This window comes from Schistocerca serialis, chromosome 1 (assembly GCF_023864345.2).
Source record: "Schistocerca serialis cubense isolate TAMUIC-IGC-003099 chromosome 1, iqSchSeri2.2, whole genome shotgun sequence".
NCBI classification, from domain to species: Eukaryota; Metazoa; Arthropoda; class Insecta; order Orthoptera; family Acrididae; genus Schistocerca; species Schistocerca serialis.
Window position 1 is genome coordinate 202,274,649 of NC_064638.1, and position 25,156 is coordinate 202,299,804.

At 43.4% G+C, this 25,156-nt stretch overlaps 1 protein-coding gene across 3 annotated transcripts in view; it reads right to left on the reverse strand.

The window, feature by feature from the left end:
* The window catches only part of LOC126465494 (meiotic recombination protein REC8 homolog), a 412,324-nt gene that overhangs the window by 225,612 nt on the left and 161,556 nt on the right, over window positions 1–25,156 (reverse strand). For all 3 annotated transcript variants that reach the window (XR_007585976.1, XR_007585977.1, XM_050096310.1), the window contains one exon: window positions 17,206–17,644. Coding sequence is in view for 1 of the 3 variants with exons in the window: in XM_050096310.1 (XP_049952267.1) it covers window positions 17,206–17,644 (439 nt within the window). In the remaining 2 variants the exon portion in view is untranslated. The remainder of the gene's footprint in view (window positions 1–17,205; window positions 17,645–25,156) is intronic.

A 25,156-nucleotide genomic window follows, 5' to 3' on the forward strand; every position in this document is an offset into this window, starting at 1 on the left:
TCCACCAAATACAGCACATTAGTTTCCGAAGCATTGAAACAGAGACTGCAATACGTTATTGTAAGCCAATCATAGCTCATGCCATGTGATCTCAGCAGCCAATCACAGCAGATATTCAGAGCATAGGATGTGATGTAGTCAGCCAACGGTTTAAATTAATATACATAATGTAGCTAGAAGAAAATCTAAGCTTTCACATATAATACTGGTCTTGAAGATTAATAAGTTACAAGAAAAGTTAAGCTTTCACATATAACATTGGTCATTTTAGTGTGTGTTACACATCACACAACTGTGCCAGCAAAATTTTAAACAATGACATTAATGTCTGGTCCTCTGAGCTCGAAATTATTCTAAGCAGCTGTTCCTGAAAATGTTTTAAATGAGAGTCAAAGGCTCTGTAATTTAAGAAATTCATTGCTCATTCTCACATGTAACATAGTTCATCTTGCCCAAAAGAAAATTTCCTTTGAAAGCAGCGATTTTCAAACCAACATTCATAATATTTTCCCAACCCCTGTTCGAAATAGATTAATTTCAGCAGCTGCCTGAAAGCATCAGAAAAGAGGCGTTACTGCGCATGGGCAGCTACAATGATGTACGAAGTCCATATGTTTGTACACATATAGCATCAGGAGATCTTACATGACGTCTTAAAAGAAATAGGACATCAGAGGATACTGCAAGAGCAAAGGAATTTCGTAAACCATACCAAAATGCATAATTCAGCTTAAAGAACACATTCATATATCCAGATTCACATTGAAGTAGGCCCCAACCTGATATTAACCTTCTTAATGCGCTTTTCGGGATGCAAGTTTTCTTGAAGTACCAGTACTGCATTGCCTCATGTTTGATTCTTTAATATGGCATAATGCCAAGCATGCCAGAAAATGAAAATGTGCACTTGAAATTCAGTGAACAGTTGAAAGTAACTAATAGTGTGGAATGAAACACTTCGTTTCTTATAAATTGATTGTATCCACAGAAAACATTAATAAAAGCTACATTTATTTAGCAAACCAACAAAAATGACTTCATTGTTGTACAAGGTGATTAATGCTTGACTGCCAAAAATGTGGAAATTAAAAAAAAAAAATCAGAAAACTGAAACTGATAACAGTCTTCTGTAATTATGTGCATGTATTTTAGCACGTGGCCACAGAAATCCGTTTTCTTTTCATTTGACATATGAACTGTAAACGAACAGGAAATAGGACACAAGGAAACAGCAAAATCCCTAAACATAAACATTAGTCACTATCCCCCCCTCCCCACTAGAACCCAGACTGCTCTGCGCCCGCAGCTTGGGTGCGCCAGAAAAAATTTTCTCTGTAGCATAACAGCTTCTTGCTACTGCTGCAGGCACACTTCACGTAGCCAGAAGTGGAAGAAGGCACTGATCATACACAACTCAACTGCGCATGCGCGAGCTTAATGTAAACAGTTGTGACATAATGCTCATCGGAAGCAGTTTTCTGTTATGATGTATTCCATAATCTTTGTCTTAAAGCCTTTGACACATTTTGCTGTTTATCAGTTCCTACCAGTTAAAATTGCAAAAATTTAATGAATGACTAAAACAATGAAAAATTTTTGGGTTTTCTCCCAGATAAAAAAATTCCCAGATTTTCCCCGGATTTACCGGTTATCCTGGAGCATATACAACCTAACTATGTAAATTTCCGAACATACTACGGCATTATCCTTCTACGAAGGAAATGTTGATGTCTGATGAACTAAATAAGTTTCTATAATATAAAATACTATTTATACTTCACATAAATGTACAGCCAAGGTCTAAAGATTTATGATATCCCTAATTTTGTAGGCTTCTGAGGATGACAAATTAATTTGTTGAAACCGGTAGAGCATAATAAAATTTATTTGCAAGTGATGACTGAAATTAATCCTGGAAAAAGAAGACTAAGAAGAAGAAGAAAAAGAAGAGGACTTAGAGGTGTCCAAGTTGACATCATCGTAAACAGGGTGTATACATGGACAAGGAAAAAAAATTCCCGGATTTTTCCCGGATTTCCCGGTTGAAAGTACACTTTCACCTGGGTGAAAATACACTTTTTCCATGTTAAATGACAGTATACTTTTCCTCGACACTGTAAAACTTATCAATCCTTAGAATGTTTATGGTTTTCTACACAGACGTAGAATTTGCCGGCACTTTAAAAAACGAATCCCAGGGGGGAAAAAAAACACATTTTGGAAAGATCTTTGATTGCAGCAACATGAACGCTGCATTTCTTCGTTCTAAGGAGGTATAAATTAGAATTCCACCAAACACTGCATGTTACTTTCTGAAGCAATGAAATCGAGATTGCGACGCGCTTTTGTAAGCCAGTCATAGCTCATGTCACGTGATCTTGGCAGCTGATGACAGCACAGGACACGTAGTGTAGTCAACCAATAGCAAGATCACTCTTAAGTGGCGCGAACACACAAAAAGAAAAGTTAATGGTTTAAATTAATATACATAGTTTTACTAGAAGAAAAACAAAACTTTCACAAATAATGTTGGTCTCTAAGATTAATAAGCTGCAAGAGAAGCTAAGTTTCCACATATAATGTTGATCATTTTGCACGTGTTACACTTTAAGATACATCACACAAATGTGCCAGTAAAATTTTTAATAACAACGTAAATGTCTGATCTTCTGGGCACGAAATTCTTCTAGATGGTCATCCTCAAATATTGGACTTTTAAATGAGAGTCAAACGCTCTGTGATTTAAGAAATTCATCGTACATTTTCGCACGTAGTTCATCTTGCATAAAAGGAAATTTACTTTGAAAGTAACACTTTTCAAACAACCATTCACAATATTTTCCCATGACCTGTTAGAAATTGGTTCGTTTCAGCAGTTGCCAGAGAGCGCCAGATAACAGGTGTCATTGCACCTGCGCAGCTACGATGACGCAGGAAGCCCACGTGTTCGTACATGTAAAATATTGAAAAATCTTACATTATGTCATAAAAGAAACAAGACATCAAAGGATACTTTAGGAGCATCAGAATATCATGAACTATACTAAAACGCATAATTCGGCTTAAAGTGCACAATCGTATGCCCGGATTCAGATGTAAATTTTCTTGAGTACCGGTACTGTATTATCTCATGTTTGGTTCTTTATTATGGCATAATCCCATATGAGCTAGAAGATGGAAAACGTGCACTTGAAATGCAGCGAACAGTTGAAACTAGCCAACAGTGTGAAATTAAACACTTTGTTTCAAATAAATTGACTGCCTCAGCGCAAAATATTAATAAAAGCCAAATCTCTTTAGCAAACCGACAAAAATAACTTCATTGTTCTGCAAGGTGATTAATGCTTGACTGTCAGAAAGGTGGAAGTAAAACCTGAAACTGACAACATATTTTATTTAGCCTTCCGTAATTACGCGAACGTATTTTAATTCATTTGGTAGCTCCCAGCCACAGAAATCTGCTTTTGTTTTCATTTAATGTGAGAGCAATAAACGAAGAGGAAACAGCAAAATCACTAAACGTAAACACAACTCACGTGGAGACTACCCACCTCCCCACTGCAACTCAGACTGCTCTGCGCATCAGCCCTGGATCTACGATATTTCCGAACCGGAGCAATTTAGATAGTGGTGCCCAGCCACAAATCTGTAGCCAGAAGCAGGAGAAGGTACTACTCATAGGCGACTCAACTGCACATGCGCAAGAGCCCGCCCGCAACTGCTCAAATGAATCAAATGTAAACAGCCGTCATGTCACGCTCATCGGAGGCAAATTGTTGTTAGGAAGCACTGCATATTCTTCCCAAAGCCTTTGACACACTTTGGTTGGCAGATGCTTGTATCAGCAGTTGTTTTATATGACTCATTTCCTTTGCGACTTAAGTTTTATTTTCGTTTTTTTTTTCTCTCGTTCATGTTTTTTTTTTGCTGCAGCATTATTCTGCAGAAGTGGGATACAGTAATATCCTTCGTTAGAGTATTAGTTCTTACCAGTCAAAATCACAAAAATTTAACTGGCAACTAAAACAAGGAAAAGTTCCTGGAATTCTAAAAAATTCCCGGGTTTTTTCCGGTTTTCTCCCGGATGAAAAAATTCCTGGGTTTTTCCCGGATCTCCCGGGTCGTATACACCCTGTACAATACTCCCCGTGCATGGCGCTTGCACTGGGCAGCCTGACAATCATTCTCCAGTAATTTATAAAGCTATACATCATATGTCATTCAGTCAACCCAGCTACATTTCAATGCCTTACTTTGGATACTTTAGATTTAGCTGTCGAAGGTTTGTGCTTCGTACTGGTTTCCAATTGGAGCGTTATTACCCTTCACGAACCAAGACATCATTTTTGCATACACCTGAGCTGGTCATGAGCTCACTGGTAACCACCTTGCTCTGAACTTTGCTGTTTGCAGTTCCACCATTACCTCCAGCAGTCTGTCAGTTCACAGGTATACCACTGACATTTCCAAGCACTTCTGTGTGATATTATCTTAGAAGATAGTATAGAGACAATCCACAAACAAAATTTAATTTCATTAGCAACTATTAATATTTATTTCTGTTTTGTTTTGTGCAAAAACAACTGATGTCATTTGTGTCCATACCATAACCTTAGAACACTAAGAAGAAAAATTTAAAAGTGGATACATGTTAAGCCCAATCAATGGAAGGAAAGACAGCTATAAACAAGAACTTCCTCTCGAAGAAAGGTAAACAAAATGTGCCACAGAGGAAACGAAGGTCCTGAGCTAAGGATTATACGTCCTTTCCACATTACTACAACAGATAAAAAGTAAAATGTAGTCGACAGCTCAAGCATCATTCACTAAAACGGCCGATAACTTACATGGCAAACAGACACTAGAACATAATTGGTTCAAAAAAAGGGCTTTTGGTCAGGAATTGGCACACTGTCAAAGGTTAACGTCTATGAACATGAAGTTGGGGATCACCACCTAATAAATGATTATGGCTAAACTGACAGTGCCCATGATGGATAAACAACAATGTCCAATATGCAACATAGCTAAAATGATCTCCTCACAGCGAGATAGCCGAGAGAGGGTTGGGCAAGTTGCTGGAAGAGGTATAATTCCCCAGAGCTTGTTCCCATGAAGGGAAGAAAAATGGTGATCCTAAAGGGACACCACCTGCCGAAAGACAGCAACACAGAGATCATTGGAAAGAATGGAAGAGCAAGCGGCCCAAGGTAGGACTGCAGCCTTGGCAGCAATGTCAGCACCCTCATTTCCCATCACGCCAAACTGACCAGGAAAACACACAAACACCATAGTGGCTCCCTCAATAGTGAACAAGTGGAAGCTTACTTGGACTTGTTGCACTAAGTGGTGGGTTGTTTACAGCTCTGAAGGCACTGAGGCAATTGGAGCATGTAACACAATGGAAAATCCTGCATTGTCATATGTACTGCATGGCCTGATACAGAGCAAAGAGTTCTGCTATAAATTTTGACCAGAAGCTGATACCAAAAACTGTAGGTGCCAATGACGAAGGCACACCCAACATCACAGTCAATCTTAGAGCCATCAGTGTACACGAAGGAGCTATTGCTAAGTTTCGTGCAAAGGTCTACATCTACATTTATACTCCACAAGCCACCCAACGGTGTGTGGCGGAGGGCACTTTACGTGCCACTGTCATTACCCCCCTTTCCTGTTCCACTCACGTATGGTTCGCGGGAAGAACGACTGCCGGAAAGCCTCCGTGAGTGCTTGAATCTCTCTAATTTTACATTCGTGATCTCCTCGGGAGCTATAAGTTGGGGGAAGCAATATGCGATACCTTATCCAGAAACACACCCTCTCGAAACCTGGACAGCAAACTACACAGCGATGCAGAGCGTCTCTCTTGCAGAGTCTGCCACTTGAGTTTGCTACACATCTCCGTAACGCTATCACACTTACCAAATAACCCAGTGACGAAACGCGCCGCTCTTCTTTGGATCTTCTCTATCTCCTCTCTGAACCTGACCTGGTACGGATTCCACACTGATGAGCAATACTCAAGTATAGGCCGAACGAGTGTTTTGTAAGGCACCTCCTTTGTTGATGGACTACATTTTCTAAGGACTCTCCCAATGAATCTCAACCTGGCACCCGCCTTACCAACAATTAATTTTATATGATCATTCCACTTCAAATTGTTCCATACACATACTCCTAGATATTTTACAGAAGTAACTGCTACCAGTGTTTGTTCCGCTATCATATAATCATACAATAAAGGATCCATCTTTCTATGAATTCGCAATACATTACATTTGTCTATGTTAAGGGTCAGTTGTCACTCCCTGCACCAAGTGCCTATCTGCTGCAGATCTCCCTGCATTTTGCTGCAATTTTCTAATGCTGCAACTTCTCTCTATACTACAGCATCATCCGCAAAAATCCGCATGGAACTTCCGACACTATCTACTAGATCATTTATATGAAACTTCCTGGCAGATTAAAACTGTGTGCCCGACCGAGACTCAAACTTGGGACCTTTGCCTTTCGCGGGCAAGTGCTCTACCATCTGAGCTACCGAAGCACGGCTCACGCCCGGTCCTCACAGCTTTACTTCTGCCAGTATCTCGTCTCCTACCTTCCAAACTTTACAGAAGCTCTCCTGCGAACCTTGCAGAACTAGCACTCCGCTGCAGAGTGAAAATCTCATTCTGGAAACATCCCCCATGCTGTGGCTAAGCCATGTCTCCGCAGTATCCTTTCTTTCAGGAGTGCTAGTTCTGCAAGGTTCGCAGGAGAGCTTCTGTAAAGTTTGGAAGGTAGGAGACGAGATACTGGCAGAAGTAAAGCTGTGAGGACCGGGCGTGAGTCGTGCTTCGGTAGCTCAGATGGTAGAGCACTTGCTCGCGAATGGCAAAGGTCCGAGTTCGAGTCTAGGTCGGGCACACAGTTTTAATCTGCCAGGAAGTTTCATATCAGCGCACACTCCGCTGCAGAGTGAAAATCTCATTCCAGGTCATTTATATATATTGTGAAAAGCAATGGTCCCATAACACTCCCCTGTGGTACACCAAAGGTTACTTTAATGTCTGTAGATGCCTCTCCATTGAGAACAACATGCTGTGTTTTGTTTGCTAAAAACTCTTCAATCCAGCCACACAGCTGGTCTGATATCCCGTAGGCTTTTACTTTGTTTATCAGGCGACAATGCGGAACTGTATCAAACGTCTTCCAGAAGTCAAGGAAAATGGCATCTACCTGGGAGCCTGTATCTAATATTTTCTGGGTCTCATGAACAAATAAAGCGAGTTGGGTCTCACACGATCGCTGTTTCCGGAATCCATGTTGATTCCTACAGAGTAGATTCTGGGTTTCCAGAAATGACATGATATGCGAGCAAAAAACATGTTCTAAAGTTCTACAACAGATCAATGTCAGAGATATAGGCCTGTAGTTTTGCGCAACTGTTCGACGACCTTTCTTGAAAACTGGGACTACCTGTGCTCTTTTCCAATCATTTGGAACCTTCCGTTCCTCTAGAGACTTGCGGTACACGGCTGTTAGAAGCGGGCAAGTTCTTTCACGTACTCTGTGTAGAATCGAATTGGTATCCCGGCAGGACCAGTGGACTGTTGAGTGATTTCAGTTGCTTTTCTATTCCTTGGACACTTATTTCGATGTCAGCCATTTTTTTGTTCGTGCAAGGATTTAGAGAAGGAACTGCAGTGCGGTCTTCCTCTGTCAAACAGCTTTGGAAAAAGGTGTTTAGTATTTCAGCTTTATGCATTTCATCCTCTGTTTCAATGCTATCATCATCCCAGAGTGTCTGGATATTCTGTTTCGATCCACTTGCTGATTTAATGTAAGACCAGAACTTCCTAGGATTTTCTGTCAAGTCGGTACATAGAATTTTACTTTCGAATTCACTGAACACTTCACACATTGCCCTCCTTACGCTAACTTTGACATCATTTGGCTTCTGTTTGTCTGAGAGGTTTTGGCTGCGTTTAAACTTGCAGCGAAGCTCTCTTTGCTTTCGCAGTAGTTTCCTAACTTTGTTGCTGAACCATGGCGGGTTTTTCCCGACCCTCACAGTTTCACCTGGCATGTACCTGTCTAAAACGCATTTTACTATTGCCTTGAACTTTTTCCATAAACACTCAACATTGTCAGTGTAGGAACAGAAATTTTCGTTTTGATCTGTTAGGTAGTCTGAAATCTGCCTTGCTAAACAGATAAACCTTCCTCCCTTTTTTTATATTCCTATTTACTTCCTTATTCAAGGATGTTGTAACGGCCTTATGATCACTGATTCCCTGTCCTGCGCTTACAGATTCGTAAAGTTCGGGTCTGTTTGTTATCAGTAGGTCCAAGATGTTATCTCCACGAGTCGGTTCTCTGTTTAATTGCTCGAGGTAATTTTCGGATAGTGCACTCAGTATAATGTCACTCAATGCTCTGTCCCTACCACCCATCCTAAACATCTGAGTGTCCCAGTCTATATCTGGTAAATTGAAATCTCCACCTAAGACTATAACATGCTGAGGAAATTTATGTGAAATGTATTCCAGATTTTCTCTCAGTTGTTCTGCCACTAATGCTGCTGAGTCGGAAGGTCGGTAAAAGGAGCCAATTATTAACCTAGCTTGGTTGTTGAGTATAACCTCCACCCATAGTAATTCACAGGAAGTATCCACTTCTGTTTCACTAAAGGATAAACTACTACTAACAGCGACAAACACGCCACCACCGGTTGCATGCAATCCATCCTTTCTAAACACCGTCTGTGCCTTTGTAAAAATTTCGGCAGAATTTATCTCTGGCTTCAGCCAGCTTTCTGTACCTACAACGATTTCAGCTTCGGTGCTTTCTATCAGCGCTTGAACTTCTGGTACTTTACCAACGCAGCTTCTACAGTTTACAATTACAATACCGATTGCTGCTTGGTCCCCACATGTCCTGACCTTGCCCTGCACCCTTTGAGGCTGTTGCCCTTTCTGCACTTGCCCGAGGCCATCTAACCTCAGAAAAAACGCCCAGTCCATGCCACACAGCCCCTGCTACCCGTGTAGCTGACTGCTGAGTGTAGTGGACTCCTGACCTATCCAATGGAACCCAAAACCCCACCACCCAATAGCGCAAGTAAAGGAATCTGCAGCCCACACGGTCGCAGAACCGTCTCAATCTCTGATTCAGACCCTCCACTCGGTTCTGTACCAAAGGTCCGCAGTCAGTCCTGTCGACGATGCTGCAGATGGTGAGCTCTGCTTTCATCCCGCTAGCGAGACTGGCAGTCTTCACCAAATCAGATAGCCGCCGGAAGCCAGCGAGGATTTCCTCCGATCCATAGCGACACACATGATTGGTGCCGACATGAGCGACCACCTGCAGATAGGTTCACCCTGTACCCTTCATGGCATCCGGAAGGACCCTTTCCACATCTGGAATGACTCCCCCCCCCGCCGGAATGCACACGGAGTGCACATTGGTTTTCTTCCCTTGCCTAGCAGCCATATCCCTAATGGGCCCCATTACACACCTGACGTTGGAGCTCCCGACTACCAGTAAGCCCATCCTCTGCGACTGCCCGGATCTTGCAGACTGAGGGGCAACCTCTGGAACAGGACAAGCAGCCATATCCGGCCAAAGATCAGTATCAGCCGGACACAGAGCCTGAAACCGGCTTGTCAGACAAACTGGAGAGGCCTTCCATTCAGTCCTCTGGAATGTCTTTCGCCCCCTGCCACACCTCGAGACGACCTCCCACTCTACCACGGGTGAGGGGTCAGCCTCAATGTGGGCAGTATCCCGGGCAGCCACAGCCGTAGTCCGATCGGGGGATGCATGGGACCAGCTGGCCGTCCCCGACAAACCCCCGTCCGGACCCCCACAGTGATGCCCACTGGCAATAGCCTCAAGCTGTGTGACTGAAGCCAACAGTGCCCGAAGCTGGGAGCGAAGGGATGCCAACTCAGCCTGCATCTGAACACAGCAGTCGCAATCCCTATCCATGCTAAATAGTGTTGTGTAAAGAACATCTGAACTAATCTACAGAGAGCACAAACAATTCGACACAAAATGTAAACAGTTATTAAAATACAAGATTGCCTATTAAATGCAGTTATGCTGCTACTTGCGCACTGCTGACACATTGTTCAGCGGCAGAAGGAGACTACGCGATTTTACACTATTCAGGAACTAAAACGCGATGCTACAACTCTCAAATACTATAACACGCCCAAAATGTATGAATTAAACAATGCAAGTACCCAAAAAACATGCAAAGAAATTAAGAATTAAACTATGTAACAAATAAGTGAGCTAAGAGTATACGACTTGCTGCTGGCAGCTTCTTATCCAATGGCGACAGGGAGAAACTTGCAGCGATAGGTCAAATCCAGAGTAGTTTCCTTAGGAAGCAAATGAAGCCCAAGATGAACACGGGCCACCACACGAAGCCAAGGTGGTGAAGGTTTCACAACCATAGAGAATATGGCAGGTAGCACAAAGTTAAGCTGCTGGAGAAATATCTGAAAGCAAACTCCGCATGCATGATCTCATTTCAGGCCCAGTCAGATCGCAGCGCCAACATCACAATCAAATTCACCACTGTCATGTGCACGGTGATCCTTCTGTATCTCTTCCCCCAGATTCATGGATCCCGAGGACTGCACAGACACAGCAGCCAACATAGGGCATCATCATGACACCATGGGATGACTCCATGGAGCCAGAGCCTTCGTTTCCTCTTGTCCTATTGATGGAGCTGGATCCACCTATGCCGCACCAGCCAACGCCTTCTACACCTGGGTATGGGCCTCAGAAGGTGGATGCATACCCTTCTGGGCATTTTCTGGGGGACGTTTCCACCATAGCGAAGGCTGGAAGGGGAGGGCGGGGGGTGTACAACCAGAAGTCTGACGTCCCCTGCAGCCACAGATTCCAGCCCCACAGAGCGTCCATGCCCCTGCCTTCCCTAAGGCTCCTTATACAATGATGCTCCATTGCTTTGGGAGGGAGAAATGTTACAGCGTTAAGTCAAACTCCGGCATGCCAGTCAGCAACAATGAGAAGAGATGGCCGTGAGAAGACGTCAACCAATAGCACGCTGACCGACCCCTCTCCAGGATGACGACACGACAGCAGTGGCCTCTATGTGAAGAGGACATAAGAGCCACAACTGAATGGAAACAGCCACTTGAATAGTAGCTTAAAGATAAGGCACCTATATAGCAGCAACTTAGGATTGTCTATACTAAAGAAAATTCTTATTTTGCGTTTCACTCTTTGCTTAATACCCATATTTGTAATTGTCAAAGTTAAGTATTGTCTCTTTCCATTTTATGATAAAACTCATTAATACGGTTTGTTTGAATTGTTTGTCTAGCGAACCTAGTATGTAGGATTCCTAGATTCCACATATTTTACGAGGGTGGAGACTTAATAGTTTGTCCATACCGGGCTTAGGTATGGCTATGACAGTGCCTGGGAAACATGCTATCTGCCCAAATGCGATTGTACCTACACTATGTGATCAAAAGTATCTGGACACCTGGCTGAAAATGACTTACAAGTCTGTGGCACCCTCCATTGGTAATGCTGGAATTCAATATGGTGTTAGCCCACCCTTAGCCCTTGGTGACAGCTTCCATTCTTGCAGGCATATGTTCAGTCAGGTGCTGGAAGGTTTCTTTGGGATTGGCAGCCCATTCTTCATGGAGTGCTGAAGTGAGGAGAGGTATCGCTGTCAGTCGGTGGGGCCTGGCATGAAGTCAGTGTTCCAAAACATCACAAAGGTATTCTACAGGATTCAGGTCAGGACTCTGTGCAGGCCAGTCCATTACAAGGATGTTATTGTCGTGCAACTACTCTGCTACAGTCTGTGCATTATGAACTGGTGCTTGATGGTGTTGAAAGATGCAATCGCCATCCCCAAATTGCTATTCAACAGTGGGAAGCAAGAAGGTGCTTAAAACATCAATGTAGGCCTGTGCTGTGATAGTGTCATGCAAAACAACAAGCGGTGCAAGCCCCCTCCATGAAAACCATGACCACACCATAACACCACCGCCTCCAAATTTTGCTGTTGGCACTACACACACTGGCAGATGACGTTCACCAGACATTCGCCATACCCACAACCTGCCATTGGTTCACCACTTTGTGTATCGTGATTTGTCACTCAACACAATGTTTTTACAAGTTCAATTGTCTGACGTTTACACTTCTTACACCAAGTGAGGTGTCGTCTGGCGTTTGCCGGCGTGATGTGTGGCTTATGAGCAGCCGCTTGACCATGAAATCCAAGTTTTCTCACCTCCCACCTAACTGTCATAGTACTTGCAGTGTATCCTGATGCAGTCTGGAATTCCTGTGTGATGGTCTGGACAGATGTCTGCCTATTACACATTATGACCCTCTTCAACTGTCGGCAGTCTCTGTCAGTCAACAGACGAGGTCGGCATATACACTTTTGTGCTGCACGTGTCCATTCACATTTCCACTTCACTATCACATCAGAAACAGTGGTCCTATGGATGTTTAGGACTGTGGAAATCTTACAAACTGACGTATGACAGAAGTGACACCCAAACACCCGACCACGTTCGAAGTCCACAAGTTCCTCGGAATGCCCTATTCTGCTCTCTCACAATGTCTAGTGGCTACTGAGGTCGCTGATATGGAAACCTAGCAGTAGTTAGCAGCACAATGCACCTAATATGAAAAAAGTATGTTTTTGGTTGTGTCCGGATACTTTTGATCATATAGTGTATGAAGGAGAAGGTGACTGCTTGCAAGAGAAAGGTGCTGCAACATATGAATGTGAACATCGTCTGGCCCTGGGACGGAAGATTGGGGTGAGGTGAGGGCATGATCTAGCTCCCTCATAGTAAAGGCAGCACTGTAGCATTCATGATTCTGAGAGGAGAAGGGTATCACTCAAGTCTCCTCTACTCATTTCTGATTGAGGAAGACAGGCTGATTGTGGGTGGAGCTCTAAATCTCTGCAAAATTGCGGCCTAAGGTGTTGGAGATAGAAATAAGGTCCACAATGACATCATCTGCTATGGTCAGACCAGAAATTTGGAAACAGACCTTGGTCTCAGAGAGCCATTTGGAGTTTCCACACGACAGAAGAGGAAATGAAACCGTTAAAAGAAATACTAAAAGAAATCCAGCTAGTTGTTTTGCTATCCCGGAGAATATGACAACACTGTGTATGTATCTGTTGATAACAAATACAGTTCACCATCATTGGATGACAGTTAAAATCGCAGAGAGCAACATCTCCATGCATGAATCAAGTCTTGGCACCCCTCAGTCCACCAAGGGACATAGCACGGTAAAGATGAGAACATTCTGAAGCAGTAAGGATAACATTTATAAGGTATTCTACCTAGACATTACAAATGGGGAAATATTTGTTGAAGGTCGCCAGGAAGGAGTAAAGACCCCAGTAGGCTTTAGAAAGCTGTCAATTGGTTTAAACAAACACTATGTGATCCAAAGTATCCGGACACCGCAAAAACATACGTTTTTCGTATTAGGTGCATTGTGCTGCCGCTTACTGAAAGGTACTTCCTATGAGTGACCTCAGCAGTCATTAGACATCAGGAGAGGTCAGAATGTGTAGCTCTGCAGAACTCAAGGACTTCAAACATGGTCAGTTGATTGGGTGTCACTTGTGTCATATGTCTGTACCTGAGATTTCCACACTCCTAAAAATCTCTAGGTCGACTGTTTCTGATGTGATAGTGAAGGGACAAGTACACGACAAAAGAGTACAGGCCGACATCGTCTGTTGACTGACAGAGATCGCTGACAGTTGAAGAGTTGAAGAAGGTCGTAATGTGTAATAGGCAGACATCTATCCAGACCATCACACAGAAATTCCAAACTGCATCAGGATCCACTGCAAGTATTATGACAGTTAGGTGGTAGGTGAGAAAACTTGGATTTAATGGTCGAGCGGGTGCTCGTAAGCCAGACATCACGCCGGTAAATGGCAAACAATGACTTGCTTGGCGTAAGGGGCGTAAACATTGGACATTTGAACAGTGGAAAAACGTTGTGTGGAGTGACGAATCACAGTACACAATGTGGTGATCCGATGACAGGGTGTGGGTATGGCAAATGCCCAGGGAATGCAATTTGTCAGCGTGTGTAGTGCCAACAGTAAAATTCGGAGGCGGTGGTGTTATGGTGTGGTCGTGTTTTTTATAGAGGGGGCTTGCACCCCTTGTTGTTTTCCATGGAACTATCACAGCACAGGCCTACATTGATGTAGGCTTCCCACTGTTGATGAGCAATTCAGGAACGACATTGCGTCTTACAACACGATCGAGCACCTAATCAAAATGCACAGCCTGTGGCGGAGTGGTTACACTACAATAACATCTCTGTAATGGACTGGCCTGCACAGAGTCCAGACCTGAACCCTATAGAACACCTCTGAGATATTTTGGAATGCTGACTTCATCCCAGGCCTCACCGACCAACATCGATATCTGTCCTCACTGCAGCACTCTGTGAAGAATGGTCTGCCATTTCCCAAGAAACCTTCCAGCACCTGACTGAACATATGCCTGCGAGAGTGGAAGCTGTCATCAAGGCTAAGGGTGGGCCAACACCATACTGAATTCCAGCATTCCCGATGGAGGGTGCCACGAACTTGTAAGTCATATTCAGCCAGATGTCTGGATACTTTTGATCACATAGTGTAGGTGGGGCAGGAGTCAGCAAATGGATAGCACATGGGAAATGGTTGCTCGAGTACATGTCAGAGAGGATGGAACACTTGAGATGACAGGCAAGCTGGGCAGTGCGGAAAAAGAGGCCCAAATGGAAATAGTTGTGCTTGGCGTCTGAAAGGAACATTGGTGCTCCAGTGTTAAGACAAATGAGGTTGGGTTGATTGAGAACGTCAGCTATAAGGGCACCTCTCGGACAGGTTCTGGAAGTGCCCCAATGGGGATGGTACGCATTAAAGTCACTGAGCAGCAAAAAATGGTGACCAATAAGCTGGAGGTAGCCTGCCCTGAAGACAATGAATGACGGAGGGATGTAGACATTACAAGAGAGAAGATGAAGTGAGAAAGGATAATGTGAACTGCAACAGCTTGCAGCCGAGTGTGCAGTGAGATGGTTTGGCAGTGTCAACATTATCCCGGATGAGCAGCTTGACATCCCCCCACCCCCTCCCCAGATGGAATGCCGTCCTTTGGGGGAAGGTAAAAGTGGACCAGAAGAAAATGCGAGAGGTCAAACAGTCACGAGGACTTGGGATAGAATACAAGCAGATGCTGTGATTCCTCCTTGTTGGATCTAACGGCAGGAATGTTCCATTGGAGGAGAGTCATGACAGGGTAAGGAGGGAGAGGAACAAATGAAGTGTTTTCACCTCCGTGGCTGCTTAGTGCCAATCTTTGAACACTCACTTCTGCAGGGAACAGAGCCTGGAGGATCCTGTTCCTAGAGATCTATAGAGGTGTTGGCATTCTCTCTGGGTCAGCCTGTAGATTACAGGACAGAAAACCGATAGGTGATGCGCGTCGGCGAAATGGAGATCGGCAGGGTGAGGGTATTATGTGGCGACACTGCTGAAAAGGACCTCCGAGTCGGGGAAGGACAAGACCATTTGTCTTTGATTTCTCAGATCCTTTGTGGATGGCAGATGAAGACTCAGACATTTGTTAGCTGGAGGAATCTAAGAAGTCTTTGCAGAAGTGTTCCTTTTGTCCTTTCCAGCCTGCTGGTTGTGAAGCAGGTGATTTTGCTGCCAGGGATGAAGTTTGGTGGTTTGCTGTGCATATGGAGGAGAAAGAGATGGAGATGTTACCGCGGCTATGGCGATTTTACAACCGTACTGCTGAATTTGAGGTTGCAAGTCTGCATGGCCACGTCCTCCATGGATTGAGGCATAGCAAGGATGATACTTAAGTGCCAGGTGGTAAAATGCAGGGCTTTTAACTTCCCAACAACAAGCAAGCGACAGGGTAAGGAACTTTCTCCTTCGCCTGGATCTCCTGGATGGCCCGCTCATTGAGATACACAGAACATTCCTGGGATGAGGCTACATGGTCAGCATTGCAAATGATACAGCAGGGAGAAAGAGGCGGGCAATCACTCTAGTAAGCATCTCTACCACATTTGGCCATGTTTTTATATGATATGCGAGTGTGGTTATAATGCTGACACTGGTAGCAACACATAGGGGAGTTTGGAATGTACAGTTGGACTGTGCTGACTTCATAGTCTGCTTTGATCTTTAATGAATGCACTACTCTACCAAACATGAGGAAGAGAGTGCATGTAGGCATTAAGGTTGTATCAACCTTTTTCATTACCTGATGGACTGCAGTGACTCCCTGATCAGAGACGCAAGTTTGTATTTCTCTCTGGGTCAAACCATTGAGCATTAGAGTATGAATAACACTACGTGAACAATTCAGCATTAGATCAGCCTCAACACGAAGGGGTAGCTGTCGACGAACGAAGCTGTACTCAGTTGTCCGTCTTGAAAATCACAATTTGTTTCCAAAAGCAAAGTTCTATTACGTAAATGAGAGCCAGATTTCACATGGTCTCCAATTGCATCAACACCTACCTGAATAGTAAACAGATTAACCATAGAAAAGGACTGACCTCTTCACTATGTGATACCATGAGGAACTGAGCTGCAGCTGGGAGATTCTTTAAATATGTAATCTCATTCCGTTTAAGTTAGTGGGTGTAAACTGAGATGGTAATCAGCTCATTGCGGGCAGGGAGGGGCTCATCTACCTTATGTGCTTGTTCACACCTCAGGTCACAACACTTCCCGCACTCTAGACAGAGGGACCAATTGGCAATTTGGGAAGGTAACAGCTTAGGTATTCACTTCTCCCTGGGCTTGGCCTGTACCAGGGGATACATGCGAATCCTACCTGTCAATCTGGGGCTGGGAATTATGCATTACCCAATTACCTGTTACATGTCAATCATGTGGGCCAGCCATTGCATGCACACAGGTAGGAAGAAGAAACACAGAGGAATCTCAAACATGGAGGAAGCAGAGGAAGGATAGGAGATGGAGAATGCGGAAGGGAAGAAAAAACACAAGAGAGGCTGCTCTGATGTCAGACTATTAAAACCTCAGAACATTTCTAGAGTCTAATGGCCACTGTTATATATTTAAATGAAAACAGTGGGCTTACATATTATAAATGATTTAGTTCTTTTATGGGAAGCAATACATACAGAAGCGCGTCGTCGGCTGGCTCTGGCTGCAGATGGCTCAGTTTTTGTTTTGTCATTGTCTGTCATCAATGATATTCCTTTTGCTTCTGCATGATCAGTGACTGGTTCTCCAGCATCAGGTAAATTTATGGCTGTCTGATGAGAAAAGCCAGCATCTGCATCAATGGAATGTATTTTATCTTCTTTATTTTCAACAGATTCAAGGATTTTTGGAGGTGAAGGTGGTTTCACATCAGAACTCCTGTAAGCTTGCTCTAGCAAAGCTGGAGCAGCAGTCACATCTTTATCCGCCTGAGGGACACCATCAACACTTTCAGCTTTTTCGGTGGGTACTGCTGAAGCCACTGACTCAGCCACAGCTACATGAACAGCCAGGGTTTCAGTAGTATGCACAGGTGCAGCAGCCTGATCCTCTACATGCTTATCCTCAATCAGTGGCCTGAAAAAAATAATTAAATGAAAATTACACCTCATACACATGGAGAGTGTATCACATTTAAGAACAAAAGTTGTTTTTAACATGGCAAATACAGACAGTACACTGTTATTTCTGCTTCGGGCTTTTTTTACTATATTAACTCACATTAATGCATACATACTAGTACGTCCAGGATAAACAGGCACCAATCTTAAGAAAATGCCCCATCCCCATCCTCTAGCTTATGATTATACTATCCAGTGCATGGCCAACTACTCTTTTAAACTTGGGCCATAGTTCTTCTACATGATCCTGTTCAGTGTTGAAAGTTTCAAGTTCTTCATTGAGATATGAACAACTGTTTTTTTATCTAGTTTACTGAGTATATCTATCTTTCCTTACATGTTCTAGTTGTCCTTTGTACTTTGGTAATCACTGCTGCCACAAATGCACAATAGTCACTGATGCCAGTTTCGATGTGGACATCCTCAAAGAGGTCAGATCTATTTGTTGCCATTACATCTGTTACATTTCGATCATGAGTGGAGTTCTGAACTGCCTGCTCTTGTAGTTTGCAGAAGAGTCATTTAGTAATGTTTCACAGGATGTCTTGTCCCGCCAACCACTCACAAAACCACAATCTTCCCAACTGATTGTTGATGATTAAAGTCTCCACCAATGATTACAGAATGGCTGGGGAACTTACATATGAGCAAACTGAGGTTTTCTCCAAATTTTCCAGTTACATCAGGAGGTGAGTCTGATGGCCAATAGAAGGACCCAATTACCATGTAATGCCTACCCCCGATACTAAGTCTTGCCCATACCCAGAAGATCAGTTCATAATGGGAAGGATACTCTATGGTATACAGTCACACTAAAAAACTTCTGAAGAAACAGAGACTACTCCATAATAGGTGTAAAACAAAGCATAGGGCTATAGATAGATAGATGTTGAATGAAACACATTTGGCTATCAAGAAAATAATGCATGAAGCCTTCAATGACAATTGTGGCAAAATATTGTCAAATAATCTTTCACAAAACCAAAAGAAGTTCTGGTTGTATGTAAAGGCTTTTGGTGGCATCAAATTTAGTATCCAGACACCCGCGAATAATACAGGAACTGAAATTGAGGGTAGCAAAGAAAACGCTGAAATGCTTAACTCTGTTTTCAATTGTTCCTTTAAAAAGGAAAATCCAGGAGAACTACCACAATTCAATCCTCGTGGCATTGAAAAGATGAGTGACTTAAGTGTTAGTGTCTGAGCTGTTGACAAACAGCTGAAATCATTAAAACTGAACAAATCTCCAGGGCCAAATGGAATCCCAATTAGATTCTACACTGAATTTGAAGCTGGATTAGTCCCTCTTGTGATTATAATCTATTGTAGATCCCTCAAACAAAAAGCTATGCCTAGAGTAGGAAGAAAGCATAAGTCACACCTCTTTACAAGAAGGGTAGTAGAAGTGACCTGTAAAACTACTGCCCAATATCATTGGCATCTATCTGTTGTAGAATCTTAGAACACAATCTGAGGTCATACATAATAAGATATCTCAAACAGAATGACCTCCTCCATGCCAAATAGCATTGATTCTGAAAATATCAATCATGAGAAACCCAGCTCACATTTTTCTCACATAACGTACTGCAAGCTTTGGGCCACGCCAGTCAGTTAGATGCAGTATTTCTTGATTTCCAAAAAGTGTTGTGGTTTAGTGCCACTACTACACTTACTATCAAAAGTACGATCATGTGGTGTATCAAGTGAAATCTGTGACTGGACTGAGGAGTTTTTGGAAGTGAGGATGCAGCATGGAGAGCCATCATCAGCCATCCCAGGGAAGTGTGTTGGGAGCCTTAGTGTCCATGACTGTTCATTCAGTCTTTCCTTCTCATGCCATCTCCTGTGATCCGTGGTTCTGGATGACCTTTCTGAACTCCACCCCTTTTCCTATACCTCACCAGTCCTTTTCCTTAGCCCCTATTCCTTCCCCTTCAACCCTTCTGCCAGAAGAATGAGCCACTGACTCCAAAAGCTTACAAACTATAATACCATTAAATGTGTGTTCTCCTACTGCCACCTGGTGGGCAGATCTTTCCTTATTGTTGTTATTCCCTCCTGAACTTTCCACTGTTCAGAAATACAAATAGGTATTATTTTGAAAGTACCTTACTGATGAGAAGTATCAATGTAAACTCAAAAATAAAGAGCAAATAAGTGTTATTTATAGATGATTTATGTATTTTAAACTGTTGTCAAGGAAACAACGTAGAGTTTCCATTTTCGTTGTCAAGGAAAGATTAAAAAGCATAACCTTAATGATGAAAGGAATATTGTTTTGAGAAATAAATAACCTCCAGCTGATTAACGTGGTCAGACAAGGTGGGATGTACATGCTGCTGAAGATTCTTTTTAAATATATTTATGAGCAGAAGTGGATAATGTTATCAAGTAAGGTGAGTGCAGCGTCAAAATTATCATAAGCATAAGGACGCCATCTGAAGAAAAATGTTTATTGCAAGTATGGTAAGTACACGCACGCTACCTGAAGATTAATTGGGAACTGAGGGTAAGCAGAAGGAATGGTACCAAGTAGTGATGCACAAGGTATTTTCTAAGCACTAACTATCATTTCCAAGTCTATGTCCAGAAGTCCATTGGAAATCCTACTGTCAGTGGTAAAAGTAAATAAATGTAAACAATTCAATTTGAAAGTTCATGTCTGGCACTGAACGTGCAAAGACATTGTTGATAGTTTGAACCACATTACATCACACAGTAAGATAAACAGGATAACAACTAAATACCTTTTTGTAGCTTTCGCTTCAGAGAGGTCATTCCATGCTCTCAGTATATAAAACAGAATGGTACTTTGTTAGTGACTGAATAACAACAGAATACTCAAGGTCAGGCCTAATGGACTTTGTCCCATTTAACAGCTTGGGTGAATATTTAAAAAGCAAACATCAAGTTTCTTTTGCGCACAATGAAGAGCGTCTTTATTCTACGGACAATATGGTAATGACATACCATACAGAATAATACGACATAGTTCATTTGTGTAATTAATTGTGTAATATATATTTTATTATTGTTTATAAGTACAACAGCAGTAAATACCACATTTCATCCTGTAAGCCGGCACAGTCTGGTGCACAGCACCCAGAACATGAAGTTACCCATCACCAACCCAGTAACCTACCACTGAGTGAACCTCAAAAAATGGGGGAACTGTGCTAAACACACAACTCACAGAAAGAGAGATTACAATCAATCAATGGAAACTACATGTGGGAATATCAACAATTTAGGAAAAGATAGATTGCTACTTACCGTAAAAAAGACATGTAAAGTTGCAGAAAGGCACGATTGAAAGACACTCACATATAGCTTTCAGCCACAGCTTTTATTAGTAAAGTGAGACACACACACACACACACACACACACACACACACACAAGCAAGCAAGCACAACTCAAGCACACAACTGCCAACTCTAATGCCAATGCATTCTGGCTCAAGATGCTGGACTCGGGAGTCATGTGTGCGTGAGGTGTGTGTGTTTGTGTGTGTGTGTGTGTGTGTGTGTGTGTGTGTGTGTGTATCTCTTTACTGATGAAGGCTGTGGATGAAAGCTATATGTGAGTGCTTTTTGATCATGCCTGTCTGAAAACTGATGTATCTTCTTTATAGTAAAGAGAGGTTACAGCAACACCTCCACTTCAACAGTTGCCACCCATCCCACACAAGAAGCCCCTTCCATACAGCCGAGCCACCCATGGCTGTTGCATCTGCAGTGACGAGCAGTCCCTCTCGAAATATACCAAAGGTATCACTGAAGTCTTCACAACCCATAATTACCCTCCCAAATTTGTACAAAAACAGATCTCCCTGTGCCTTATCTCACCAGTCACCCACCATTTACCAAAATCCCACCGTCCGGCCACAGAGCAGCATTCCCCTTATTACTCATTACCGCTCAGGACAGGAGCAAGTGAATCGCATCCTCCCCCAGGGTTTTGACTACCTCTTGTTGTGCCCTGAAATTAGGAATCTCCTACCCACCACTCATCCCAGCACTCCCTCAGTGGTACTCCACTGCTCACCGAACCTATACAATAACCTTATCCATCCCTGCCCAACACCTGCTCCCAACACCTTGTCTCATGCCTCATATCCTTGTTATAGGCACAGATGCATGACCTGTCCCATAGATCCTCCCTCCACCAACTACTCCAGTATGGTCACAAACATCAACTATCCAATTAAAGGCAGGACTGCCTGTGAAATCAGTTATGTGATCTACAAGCTAAAATGCAATAACTGTGCTGCATTCTATGTGGGCATGACAACCAAGAAGCTGTATGTCTGCACTAATGGCCACCGACAAACTGTGGCCAAGAAACAGCTGGACCACCCCATCGCTTAGCACACCACCCAACATGACATTCATCATTTCAATGACTGCTTCACAGCCTGTGTCTTCTGGATCCTTCCCATCAACACCAGCTTTTCTGAATTGCACAAGTGAGAACTCTCTCCCTAAAATACACACTATGTGATCAAAAGTATCTGGAAACCCCCAAAAATATATGTGTTTCATATTAGGTGCATTGTGCTGCCACATACTGCCAGGTACTCCATTTCAGTGACCTCAATAGTCATTAGACGTCATAAGAGAGCAGAATTTGGTGCTCCGCGGAACTCCAGGACTTCGAACGTGGACAAGTGATTGGGTATCACTTGAGTCATACGTCTGTATGCGAGATTTTGACACTCCTAAACATCCCTAGGTCCACTGTTTCCAATGTGATAGTGAAGTGGAACGTGAAGGGACACATACAGCACAAAAGTGTAAGGGCCAACCTCATCTGCTGACTGACAGAGAACACTGACTGTTGAAGAGGGTCGTAATCTGTAATAGGCAGATATCTATCCAGATCATCACACAGGTATACCAAACCGTGGTGTCACCACCAGAAACCACACTTGATAGGAGGTAGCTTAAATCGGCCGCGGTCCATTTAGTACATGTCGGACCCGCGTGTCGCCACTGTGTGATCGCAGACTGAGCGCCACCACAAGGCAGGTCTGGAGATACGGACGAGCACTCGCCCCAGTTGTACGATGACTTTGCTAGCGACTACACTGCCGAAACCTTTCTCTCATTAGCCGAGCAGACAGTTAGAATAGCCTTCAGCTAAGTCCATGGCTACGACCTAGCAAGGCGCCATTAGCCTTACATAGTTTGATAATTATCGTATAAATGTCTCAAGAAGAACGTTGTAAACCAACAAAGAATTAAAGTTAAGTATTCGAGGAGCTGCATACTTTTCTTATTAGCATTCAATAGTTATCCTGTTCCAGACTTCACGCCAGTCGGCGCGTGTGTATGCGTGCCTTTCTTTCGGCTACCCGTCACTGTGGACTGGCTGCATTGTCAGTTCACATCACAAACTGCATCAGGATCCACTGCAAGTACTATGACCGGTAGGTGGGAGGTGAGAAAACTTGGATTTCATGGTTGAGAGGCTGCTCATAAGCCACATATCACACTGGTAAATACCAAACGAAGCCTCGCTTGGTGTAAGGAGCATAAACGTTGGATAGTTGAACAGTGGAAAAACGTTGTATGCAATGATGAATCATGGTGCACAATATGGCGATCCGTTGGCAGGGTGTGGGTATGGCGAATGTCCAGTGAACATCATCTGCCAGCTTGTGTAGTGCCAACAGTAAGTTCGGAGGCGGTGGTGTTATGGTGTGGTCATGCTTTTCATGGAGGGGGCTTGCACCCCTTGTTGTTTTGCATGGTACTATCACAGCACAGGCCTACATTGATGTTTTAAGCACCTTCTTGGTTCCCACTGTTGAAGAGCAATTCGGGTATGGTGATTGCACCTTTCACCATGATCGAGCACCTGTTCATAATGCACGGAATGTGGCAGGGTGGTTACACGACAATAACATCCCTGTAATGTACTGGCCTGCACAGAGTCCTGACCTGAATCCTACAGAACACCTTTTAGGATGTTTCGGAATGCCAACTTCATGCCATGCCTCACCGACCAACGTCAATATCTCTCCTCACTTCAGCACTCTGTGATGAATGGGCTGCCATTCCCCAAGAAACTTTCCAGCACCTGATTGAACGTATGCCTGTGAGAGTGCAGCTGTCATCAAGGCTCAGGGTGGACCAACACCATATTGAATTTCAGCATTACCGAAGAAGTGCGCCACAAACTTGTAAGTCATTTTCAGCCACGTGTCCGCATACTTTTTATTACATGGTGCATATGCTATGTTCCCGTAATGCTCCTGTCCTCAGTCTTCAATTGTCATTGTCCTTACCCATCTAGCCTCTTCCCTGTTCCCATTCCAGTACTACACAGCCCTCTATTACACCAAGACACCCTCAGTCTTTTTACTTCCCTCCTTTTCCACTATCCCCCCTCTCCCTCCCCCCTGACACCCTTCATTTAACCTCCCAACTGCACCTAGCTGCCCTACGCTCTCTCTACCTCGTCTCTGCATGCTCGCACAAGCTGCACTTTACTGTCCCCCACCCCTACCCTGCTATCCCTCCCCTCCCCACCACAGCCTCCCCCTTACCCCCACCACCTCGTTGCCTAAATCTACATCTACACAAATACCACGATATGGTGCATGGCAGTGGGTAAGCTGTACCACTACCTGTCATTTCCTTTCCTGTTACATTCACAAATAGAGTGGGGAAAAATGACTCTCAATGCATCCATAAGGGCCCTAATTTCATGTATCTTAGGTGCAATGTACTCGTATGTTGGTTACAGCAAAATCCTTCACCAGTTAGCTTCAAATGTCAGTTCTCTATGTTTTCTCAATAGGGTTTCTCGAAAAGAACATGACCTTCCCTCCAGGGATTCCCATTTGAGTTCGTTATACTTATGTGTTGTTCAAACCTATTGGTAACAAATCTAGCGGCTTGCCTCTGAATTGCTTCAATGTCTTTCTTCAATCTGACCTGGTACGGACCCCAAATACTCAAGCAGTACTCAAGAATATGTCACACCAGCAACCCACATGCAGTCTGCTTTACAGGTAAATCACTCTTTCCTAAAATTCTCTCAATAAGTGGAATTCGACCATTTGCATTCCCTACCACAGTTCTCACATGCTTGTTCCACCTCATATCGCTTTGCAATGTTATGCCCAGATATTTAAATGATTTGACTGTGTAATTAGTAACACTGTATCCAAACATTACAGATTTGATCTTCCTATTCGTCCCCATTTTACATTTTTACACATTTGGGACTAGTTGCCATTCATCACAACTGCCTCTCCCCCTCTCCCATAATACACTGCTGCTTGCAGTCTGGCCTCATTCATTTCATTTCATTTTATTATCTTCCTGTATATCATTTACATGATGTAGGAATTGTCACAACAAAGTTATCATACTAGTACAAGTACTACAGACATAATAATGGAATATCACTTTCAAGACATTTTTTAAAAGTACAAGTTTAGACATACAAATTAA